Source organism: Platichthys flesus, chromosome 8 (genome assembly GCF_949316205.1).
Source record: "Platichthys flesus chromosome 8, fPlaFle2.1, whole genome shotgun sequence".
In the NCBI taxonomy this organism is placed as follows: Eukaryota; Metazoa; Chordata; class Actinopteri; order Pleuronectiformes; family Pleuronectidae; genus Platichthys; species Platichthys flesus.
This window is the reverse complement of record NC_084952.1, coordinates 20,964,858-20,976,375: the sequence shown is the minus strand read 5'-3', so window position 1 is coordinate 20,976,375 and position 11,518 is coordinate 20,964,858. Positions and strand designations below refer to the sequence as shown.

The following is an 11,518-nucleotide window of genomic DNA, read 5'->3' as shown; positions in this document are numbered from 1 at the left end:
ACTTAGACAATATATGTCTATAATCTTCTCCTGACTCACCAGATACGATGTGAACATTGACAAGTTAGCCTGTTAAGTTAAAGACTAAGAAACACCAAGATAAAACTAAATGCACAATCTTTCATATCAGTTTGTGTCAAACTATGAAACTAACACCAAACTAGAGTAAACAAATACATAAACCCTGGACTTTACCTCCTTAGTGGCATTTTGCATTCTACTTCAGTCTACTTGATTAGCAGCTGCTGATATTTGCAGTAATAGTAATATTTAACCTGGAGTGACCTGAACCACGCAGTCTCTCTTTTACACTTACTGTACATGAATTCCTTGCGGCACATTCAACACAAAAGTTTACAGAATTAACCAACTCCTGCAAAATGAGAGATATATTTCATGGTGTAAAGAAGGAATGAGATGTAATAAAAGATATAACATAAAAAAAAACATTGAAAATGAATCATGCACAAATAAAGCATTTACTCACAGTGTAATAATTCATATATTTCCAGTGGATGTGCAGTGATAAAAATAACATCTAACAAAAGTGCAATAAATAGAAGGAGATGACAATCACAAAAAAAGAACACCACATCAGAGAATTTGTCTTTCTTGGAGCTTTTGAGTCGTCTTGCAGATCGGTGCATTCATTTCATTCTGCTGGTCACACACAGACAAATTATTGTCCATTTAATTTAAGACTAAGTTTCTTGTCAATTTTAAAACAGATCTTTATATCCGATCTGTTTTATAATTTGCCCGTCCTGGTGTCAGTTGTATTTGGTCTTCGACACTCGTAACAAGAACTGACCATCTCGCTTGAAAAGGAAGCAAATGAAGAACTCCTTGATGTCAAATGACAATGAGGAAATGTAAGGCTTCAGGAATAAATCATGGATCCATATGCATTTTAAAAGTCATCACATAAGTATGTGTTCAGCTGAAATATCATCAACTAAATGACAAACAATAAAATGATACAAACTTTACATCAATTTAAAAAAATGAAGGATAAACTTAATCTTTTTTCTCATAGACCAGCTCCATTGGAAGACTGCTAAATAAAGTTGCGAGTGTCAAAACAAGTAGTGAAAAAAAGTCTCAAATTCAGAAGTGGGTGACCCCGTTCAGCCCTGGTGTTAAAATCCGTCCTGAGTGCCTCCTTGGTCACATATGGAGGACCATCAACTCAGCTGACGTCTTTAACCCACTACAACAAACCATAATTATTTTTGGACACCGCTGCATCTTTAACACTGATATTAACCACATATTGATTTTGTATTTGGGTAAAAATCTTATATCATTGTACAGCTGCAAATAAGAACATATTAACTCAGCCCCTCCCAACACAAACCTATTGATAAAAGGCTGGATAAAAACAATATTTGGTCTTTACAAACAGAAATAAAAAATGTGTACATCTGTATTTGCAGAAAGAGCAGTGGTCACAGGAGAAGTTGGTGTGTACAGAAGAATGTGGAACAGTGCACTTGTGATTGGATCCCTAGGGACAGACAGCACAAGGTCTGAACCCATGGTGTATACTATCTGCAAAAGGTACAGTTTGGGGTCCATAATAAACATAGACTATAATAATGAGCACTGAGTTCCATCTCAATCTAGCCCATCGCTTAATGTGTAAGTAGCCTCTGGGGGAAACAGCCAATATTATGGGTGTACTTGTGTAGACAGCTGATATCAGGGCCAAGACTGCGGTCTGCCTTAAACAGTCCAACAGATCTCTTTATCAAACAAGTAGAATGTTTCTCCAACCAAAATACAAGGGTGTTTTAGGTCCAGACAACATTTTGGCTCATCTCATAACACGGATAAATTATAAAGCAGAGAGTCCATGTGTTACACCTCTTTTGCTCTCCACAAGGACTATTTATCTGCGGGGAACTAAATCCTGCTGACATGTGTCTGGTCAATCTAGAAACAAAAAAACAGAAGGCTTCATGCCCCCCAATCTTGTCCTTTGCAGAAAGATTTTGCACATTCACATGTAGAATCTGTTTATAGAGAGTACATGTATCTGAACTCTGCCTTCATTTTGACCAAAATGAATTGTGATATTCAGTGACTTTATCTTGCACAGTTTTGACGCTATTGCAGTAACAAATCCGTCCACAGACAGACAGACAGACAGACACAAACCCCCCCAAGCACGTAAAACTGTTCTGTTCCTTCTTTGGTGGTGCCTGATACAGTAGATGTCTCAAGGACCACACACATATAACAAACATTAGGTATTAATAATATTGCAACAGTTGCTTTTTTGTTGTTTCTATGTCCTTTGTTCTTCAAGAAGCAATATTATAGGAATTAAGACTAGATTCAGACTTCATGCTAAGTTTTTTCTCTCATCCATTTCCTTCCTTCTCCTGCATATACGTTGGTCGTGTCGATGCTTTGTATTTATCCAGACAGGATGCACCTTGTTCTTGAAAAGCAACCGTTCTTACTCAGAGGTCAGGAGGTCAGCTCGAGCAGAAGGAGCAGTGAATCCCGCCTGTCAGGTCAGTGATGGTTCCCTCTCTCACAAGGCCCTGTAGGAACTCTGTCTCTCTGTCCACGTTGTGCATCTTCTGGTTCAGCATGGCACTCATGGGGAGGTGGTCGTAGTAGTGCAGTGGCGCCGCCTGCTGGGAGAGGTTGTAGCCAAAGCCTGCCAGGCTGACCTCATCACACAACAGACTGGCTAAGTTCAGCGCAGAGACACCCAGGGTCGGCACATTCTGCAAACAACAACACCGCCCTCCACTGTTAGTAAATACGTAAACATTATTGCTACAGTGTTTATTGGCTGGTTTTCTATTGTTTAATATTACATCTGTGTTTACACGTGTTTAAACAGAAAACCGTCAGTAACAGTCTTTAAGGTATATAGCTTCTTGTCTGCTTCATGATTTCAATACATCAGAAAGAGAGACTTAGAGACAGAGACAAAAACAGACAGACGTCCTTCCTGGTAGGTTACCTGGTCCCAGCCCCACAGGCGTGGTCTGGGTGGAGGGTACTTCAGCAGGTCAATTGCCGTCTCTCTGATGACATGTGGGTTTAAAAGTCTGAAACTCCGCAGCTCAAGGGGGATTTGATTTGGAACCTTCTGCCAAAAGAATAATCTGTTCCACAGAGACTGCAACACAAAGCACAGGCATGTCCATGAGACTGAGCCACCTTTGTACTTTGATGTGATCTAGTAATTATTTATACAAACAGAGGTTGGACTGAATAGAGGTGATTAGTCTAGTCTTTGAAGGTTATTATGAAAGGAGTTCTGTATTTGGCAACACTTGTGTGTATATAATCCATGGAAACAATTTAAATCTAAAGCTATATTTACAAGATTGAGGTGATTTTGTTTCCCTACTATTTGCTCACGTTTAACATTCTAAATGTTCTTTACCTCTCATCTGTAGTTTCTCTCCAGTGTTGAAGTTCTGCGTTTTAACAATTTACATAATTAAGATAAGAGAAAAATTGTTTCTTTAACTTTCATCGACATGGTCTCAAGTTGTAACCTCCAGCAAACAGTCTTCTTTAAAGCAACCTCTGAACCTCACTTTATGCAAGGGTCCAAAACTGTACTTTGTGTTTCTGATCACTTGAATAACATCTCAACACTGACGCTGCACAACAGGCTCAGCAATTTCATAGACAAGATTGATCAAATGAGTCCAAACAGACACACACTCCACTCACCACAGCGTGCTTGTTGATCATAGCAGACAACCACCTGATGTCCACACTTTTATATACCACAGCAACAAACAGAGTGTGAGGGTCTGTATCCACCCAGCGGAGCGGCGTGCTTTCTGGGTAACTCATTCTGATGCTGGTTCGATTTCCAACATCGACACTGAACTCTCCCATGGGACCACTGTTTAACCTGAAGGATGGGGACACAGAGTTATTGAGGGGCTGCTTTTGAATGTTATTTATTATCTTGTGGCTCTATTGATTCTGCATGACAGTAAGTGTCAGTGATGAATACAGATAACCAGAACTCAAGGCACTACTGTCAAATTGAAACTTGGATTCACAGCAAGTTTTTTTCTAGTCAAGCATGTTTTTGGTAACTCAGCAGGTTATAGTATCAACACTCCTCTGGTCCGTTCTCCTGAATACAGTCATATCATTGCATTTAAGTTTCTAACCTGATGATGGTGTCAAATCTGTCTATCAGGCGGCCGAGCTCCAGGCCTCTGAGTATGCCTCCGTTCCCCATGACCAAACAGTGCCGACATTTATCTGATGGCTGAGCAGAGTGAGAGTTTTCCAGCTGTTCAGGAAAAACACAGAGAGAAACATTAGATTGGTGCTTTACTGACATGTACATTGTACTGATGTTTTGTTTAGTTTTTTACCCAGAAGAGACTCTATGTACAACTAACTCCTTATCCTCTTTTAGTCCTCTCTTGAAGACTTTTCTTTTTAGTTTTTGCTTTCTCAGGGATTCACCTTTCGTTAAAAGCTTTAAACGTAGTTCTGATCTTACCATCTATTATCTTACCTTCTCTTCTAACTATTCTATATTTTATTTTATATTGTTTTTGGTTTTAAAGCATTAATAACATTTCCTAATGATTTTTTCTCGAATGCTGGCCTGTCTTCAAATGCCTTGAATAGTTTTATGTTGTTTGCTTTCTTAACTTTTCCGATTGTTTGCCTGGAATTTTTCATTTGAACTTTTAAAGCATACTGTAACTGTGTTTTAAAATTTACTATATGAATATGATTTATTCATGTTATTTTTGATCTTTTAGTTGGCTGTACAATGTAGAAATCACCTTTCAGACAGGATAGAACAGAACATAACAGAATGCCTTTATTGTCATACCTCAGGTAAATTAGCCTCAACAACTCCATGTTTACTTCAATTACAGTTACATGCTCCAATCCTTTATCAGTCTCTCAGTGCCAACATTTTAATATCATTTTCAATAACCTGTTAAGTCCAGCTATATAATACATGAACAATGTCACTCATATTTAGGAATCCATTACACCAAAAACTGAGGCTGTTTTGACAAGATAGGCCTGAACCAGCACAGTATGAGTGTTACTGAGTGTGTTCCATATAAAATGCTCAGCGAGGGTGTTTACTGTGAGGATTAAAAGGTATCTATAAATTTAATTATGCCTCAAATTTTAAGTGTTTCAATAAATCTCTAAATCCCTTATGTAAATTATAAACCTAAGATAATAGTGTAAATTTTCCAATGCCTCTTAAATAATTTCTATTTCTTTCTTTGTTTATGTATGATCAGTGTCAAACTCCAAAGAACACTTGGTCAGTATTTTGTGTATTTATACTTTTCAAAAAATATACAAAACACAAAATAAAAAAAATGTAAAAAAAGATTTGACCGATATATGTCAATGTTTTCTATACGTATCACAACGACATTGTTATTTTGAATCCTTTGGTTAATCTTGTAGTCAAAATCGGATATTGTTACAACACAAACTAAAATAAAACAAAGACGTGTTTCAATTTTAAATTAAGATGAATCATTCTGTAGATTAATGGAATCCACTCAAGCAATTTCTCAGCATCAATAATTCCGCGATGAATAATTGGATAAGTAAAGTAGTATTTGCAGATTGTAGTAATCGGGTAGGATCACACATCATCCATAACTATTTATATGACAGGAAAAGTTTTTGGTGTATTTCAGGGTCATTTCCATTTACTCAAACTCCATTCAAATGGTCAGGAATGTACTTTTAAGTAATTAAGGATACCCTGAATATAATCATCAAATAAAAACTAGATAAGACAAAAGACAGAGACAAAGAAGTTGTATTCACCAGCTTCAGAACATCCTCCACTTTGCTGCCAACGCCTTTTAACCCAAACGGAGGTGGATACAGGGAAAGCTGATCAGGGAGGGGCACATCCTTCCACAAGAAGGGCTGAGTCGCATGGCTGGAAGCAGGGAGTCGAGTTAACAAGTTCTTCCGAGTGTGGCCGGGCTGACACTGCGCCTCTAGAACTTTGTGCACATGCTCATGCACCAGCTGCAAATAACACAGAGGTTAAAATGATGACATGTAATTACACTGAGATTAACTTACTGCAACAGATCTTGCAGTTATAATCCAATTAATTTACCTCAGGTTTCTAAAGGTCATTTTAGTTCCCAGACAGTAACGTTAATATTATTTCCACCATTTTAGTAATTAGGTTCTTAATATACGAGCGTGAATTTTAGTTGACATGGATGTAATACATTAATGTAATAAAAATTCCCACTGGTTAAATATGTGAAGGATTAAAATGAGCCCTGCCAAGACACATTGTATCTTCTTTGCTGAAAACCGGCAGTGTCAAATTAACACTGCACAACCAGTGAAGAAACATAATAAGTTGGACAAAGCATATCAGTTACCTTGATCAAAAGTCAAACAAAATACTTAACAATCTCTCAGCCTTGTGTAGAAAGTGTGGTGCATCATTTACTATGCTCATCAATGTCCAACTGTCACACACTGCTCTTTGAATAGGCTAACCTTTAACAGTGGGACATGGTAAGTATGCTGCTCAAGCTGTGTTTTCAACCACGCCAGACAAACCCACCCATCATTCTGTTCCAGCTCTTCACATTTTCCTGACAGAATGTTTAATTTGAGTCCCTTAAGTAATTCAATGGAACAAAATAAGTAATTCTAATCAGGGCTTAAACAGCACTATGATTGGTTTTAAAATGAAACACACTACTCCAGTTTTCAAGCCCCTAAAACAGAAAACGGTGAAAACTCTACTGGTCTCTTTTTAGTCTTGATGGCCAGAAACTCATACATTTGGAAACAATGACATGGTGAACCTACCACCCCATCTGGTTCTTATCAGTCACATCTTGACTACCAGCAGTGAATGAATCATGTTTCTAAAACTTGTAAGTCACAGTTCCACCTCGTCCTCAGTCCAACATGAGAAATCCCCGTGATAACTTTTCTAAATGATTGTTTGTGGTATTTCCTGTAACTACAGCCACTTTCCCATAGGTAAAAAAAAACAATAATATCTGGAATGTATCTGTTAATGGAATGGATACAATCAGCATTCACTCCTGGGTCTAATGACTCTGCAGTAGACCCAGGCTTTTATAGCTCCACCGCTGATCGATAGCAATGGATCGACCTGGTAATACTGGCTAATCTTTGTGTTAAAGAGGTATGTGTAACTGACTGCAGGGTAGACAATCTTCCACCTACTTACAGCGGTACACACATGCCAACCATATGTGAATTGCAATGTGATATGCATTTCCAGATGTGTTAGTAAAGAGTTTGTAGTAAATGTGAAAGCTCCATCCTAATTCGTACCCTTTTATGTACACCGCTCACGTGCCAGTTCAGAGGAATCTTGGCCCGTTTTCCATTTAGTGGGAGAGAGACCATCACCAAGCCCAGCAAACCTAAAACCACACATACCACAAACACACATCTTGACACACAGAGAGAAGGGGGGGAGGAGGTAAAAGTCGTTATTAACCATTGCTTGAATGACAGCTCCAAACAACATATCGGCACAGGATGAGCTGACTACTTGAAGTAAAGGATAACATGACTGTGGTTGACATCATCACAGCAGATGATATGCTGTACTATCTGAGTGAGAATGGCTGTGAAAAATGTCCATACACAGACCCAGACTACTGTGGCAGTTTCAAAATACAGCCAGGATTCAGGAAGCCACCTGTAAATCATTTACGTATGCCTTATCACCTATTTCTAGGCAGAGGGCACGGCGTTGTGGCTGCTCTGTGACCCTGCATTGGAGTAATCAGAAACTGTAGTTTTCTTTGGACATGCAGATTTACAGATAAGACTGAAGAGATGTGGAAGCTTCCTCTATGTGCCCGATCTCATGTGGGAACGGGATCTGCCAACTGTCTGACAAACGGCTGAACAATGCCAAGTGACACCCTCTTCAAACTCCCAGATATTCCTCATAGCTCACTGCTCTTTTGAAATAGGTAAGTTCATCATAAATGTTTAAGCTTTAACAATCAGATTTGTAACCGATTAATTACATAATTTGATCTATTGAAAAATATCCTTGGACCTCAGTACCATCTGAGCAGGTGTTCTACATCAAGAGTCTCCCAGTTAACAGACTGATGTTATTTCTCTATTAAAACCAGTAGGAAAGCTGTCTGCTGAGGACTGGGTGGGTATGGCCTGTTGTGTTACGAGGATTGATCATTGGGATTGCCAACTGAACATATCCAGTCCCCAGGACTGTTGGTTAATAATAGTTTCCAAAACACAGCCGTGAAGGGGTTTGCTGACTTTGAATGCTCTAGCATCTTTTAAAAAGGTATAAAGCTTTATCATTTTCTGAAACACAGCCTGACTGCTTTTTCTCCAAGCAGCCTGATTGTGATCAGCACAGTGAGTACATTTAAACCAGTGAATTATCAGCATAACCTGTACTACAGGAAGTCTCATTCAAAGGATTTATTGGGTAAAATCAGCAGTTAACTGCCCAATACTTGGTTGACAAACTTATTGCTTGCAGCACAATAGTTTGGCCATTTGAAAGCTTAATGCAAAAAGGCAAACAAACACTCTTAGAGGTTGTTTGGGGGTTTAAAGTCACAGGGAAGGTAACAAATTATGATTTCTTAAATTGTTCTTTGACCTGGCTCAGGTTAAACCCTTTGGGACACGAATACACGACAGAGAATTACTTTTAAATAATCCATTGTTACATTAAGTAAACTTTTTGGGAGAAATCAAGCACATCTGTAAGTCACTATCTCAAACTTCAATAAATTACATTTTGACAAAAAAGTGAAACAGCTCTGCTCAACTCTTTCAGCATGCTAAAAATTACTCAAGAAGGTTTCGCTGCTTATTTACCGTAAATTGACCTGGGGCAAGATCAAACAATATGAAAGCTGAAGTAAATGTGTTTTTGAACCTGTTCATGCTAGAAGTTCCTCATTGAGTTGACTTGTGTCCTCTACTAAAAAAGAAAATTAGAGCAGATACAAAATTGTATCTGCTCTATGCTACAACCTGCTTAAACAGAAAACATGCTGATGGTAATAAAGCCACTGACTGCAATCCACAGACGCACTGGATTTCCCACATGTTATTCTGCAGCAGATAATAACCATTTACGTCAGGTGGGGTGTCAAGAGGTAAGAGGATGTTCAGCTGAGAAGCCTGCAGCATTAATACAGGATGTAAGAAAGGTGTGCATTGCACTTTTGTTTTTCATGTTTTCACACTGAACACGCCCCAGAAGGAGGTCATTATATCCGACCTCTGTCGGAAACCAGTGAGATCAGAGGGAAAACATGCATCCTTAGAATGGCTGTTCTAAACCTACTTTATTTCTTCTATGTACATATGGAGCAATCAGTCATTAACAAAGATATGGTACTACATACAGACTCAGACTTATGAGCTGCAGCTCAGGATGTATATGAAGACCAAATCGTAACTTTTCAGTGGTGAGTTCAGCTTTTGAGAACATGCAGCATAACGCTCACTCCATTGGTTGTTATTACAGAAACATGAGAGGCTACACAAAACATACAGAAACTAGAAACTACTTTAGCCTGGGGACTGGATAGCTACCTGTCAGTTTTTATGTTAATCAGTCACTGTTTTACTAAACTAATCTGATGACTCCCTAAACGTATCATGGTTGCTGCTTAATTTGTTTCTGTTAACTATAAACGTCTTGCGTTATCAAGCAGCGGACCAGGTGCAGCAGGAACCAGTCATTTAAAAAGGCGTCCTGAAAACCTGTAATGAATGTGTCTGTGTGTACGATTTAAAAAAAAAAAGTGACTGAAAGGCACCTGCAATAAAAAAAACTAGAAATATACCAAGCTGTCAGGAAGCTAAATTCTCTCCCCTCACTCCCACCAGCCATATCCTGCAGTCTGACAGGAAGCTGAAATCCCCCCCCCCCCCCCCCCTAAAAAGCACTCAGGACTCTGCAACAAACTGTCTCTTGTACTTTTTCTACTCTTTGTACTTTAATCACTACGTTTACACTTTAGAGAACCTTATGCTGCTGTCCTGAAAAAAAAAAATCGGTATGTTTACTTAGTATTAGGAAATGTTTTGTGTTATCTGTTGTGCCTGTGCACTCTATATGTTTCACTGTGTGAGAGTGGGAAACGTCTATCGATTCCTTGTATGTCTTGAACATGTTAAGAAATTGACAATACTTTATCTTTACAATAAATGCCGCTGGTGTTCTTCTATAAGACCTTTAAGACAATGCAGAGCAAGTGAGCTGTGTTTATCTCAATGCTCCGGTTCACAGATAACAGCTGAGGAGTCTTTGTGTTCTGTGAACATCACCTGTGTGCTGCCCAGCGTAGAGGAAGCCTCATGTTGTTCGCGTTCACACTGGATTCTGGGAAGTCTTCATGTATCTTTGCTGCAGCCGGAGGCCCTCTGGCTATCAGGGATCTTGTCCTGGACACAGTGACACAGTTCATTGGTGGTGAGCTAATCATTAGCCACATTAGTGAACACTGGAAGATAGAATACTGAAACACAGCAGTACCTTAATGAATAACCTTGTTCTTGTTGTTTATGATAATATTAGAGGTTGTGTCACAGCAGTGCATTTCTAATGTTTGGACCTATAAGCAAATGTAATTGGGTAAGGTATTGTATAGTAAACGTAAATGCATGTAAGGTGGTATACTCTTTAACCTTAAACGCCGGATTTAGGCTGGACAAATAATGTGCATGACAATAATAAAATCGATCGCAGGTGTGACGAGTTTACAGCGTCGGCACTGCATTATAACGAGGTGTAAGATCATTGTTAATAAATGATAATTTATAGGTATCAATGCAATAGTGTATTTTCTATTGTGCAACTTTTAACGTCAACAAAGTAATACACATTTAAGAAGACGTTCTTAGAGTGCAATTCCCACAACGTACACATTTAGTCAGCATGTGTTCACTGTTCGACAAGGCTTAATGTTAGTCCTACCGAGACAACAACAGATCCTCCGTCATTGAAATCGTATCGATTTGATCAAAGTAAGAAGCCGTGAACGCAGCTGCTGCAGGACTGTGGTGGTCGAAGTGTTTACATAGAAGAGCACGTAGCTCAGGTTCGATCGAGGCTGGAGCCGTGATCTGTGTGAATACCGCCTCCTCCTGCAGTCTGTGTGGAGCCGGACTGTGTGACTACAAATTCTTCATGAAAGATAATCTTACTGGTTAAAATGCTTGACTTCCTGCCATGTCCCGGTAAGCAAGACGTTGCTCTGCAGCAGTGTTCCGAATAGCTCGGCCTCAGGATAAACGCTGTCGAATCGTGCTTCGTTTCAAATGGCTCCAAACGACGTCATGTCTAAGTTTCAAACACTCAAATAATAAAACATAAAAACGCATTGACCCGCCATGTTTACCTGTTTACTCACACTGCCACAGACCCCCACGCGTCGCACCACTAGACGATGAGCACGGGACTGAGGCTGTTTCAGACTAGTCTCAGCTTCATTTTCTTATC

The 11,518-nt window shown here is 39.1% G+C and overlaps 1 protein-coding gene across 3 annotated transcripts; it reads right to left on the bottom strand.

Moving 5' to 3' along the window:
* Positions 1 to 460: 460 nt before the first annotated feature.
* Positions 461 to 11,513, bottom strand: st3gal5 (ST3 beta-galactoside alpha-2,3-sialyltransferase 5). 3 transcript variants are annotated; one of them, XM_062393653.1, is made up of 8 exons: positions 11,418 to 11,513; positions 10,345 to 10,461; positions 7,339 to 7,459; positions 5,821 to 6,030; positions 4,164 to 4,288; positions 3,709 to 3,895; positions 2,984 to 3,142; positions 461 to 2,741 (listed from the first exon to the last, which is right to left on the bottom strand). In XM_062393653.1, exons 2-8 carry the CDS (start codon positions 10,374 to 10,376, stop codon positions 2,484 to 2,486), a joined length of 1,092 nt encoding a protein of 363 aa, XP_062249637.1. In that variant the 5' UTR covers positions 10,377 to 10,461; positions 11,418 to 11,513; the 3' UTR covers positions 461 to 2,483. The 3 variants fall into 3 exon arrangements, with proteins under 3 accessions (XP_062249637.1, XP_062249638.1, XP_062249635.1); XM_062393654.1 differs by having other exon boundaries at positions 11,430 to 11,450; XM_062393651.1 differs by lacking the exon at positions 11,418 to 11,513 and adding an exon at positions 11,224 to 11,390.
* Between the last annotated feature and the right edge of the window lie 5 nt (positions 11,514 to 11,518).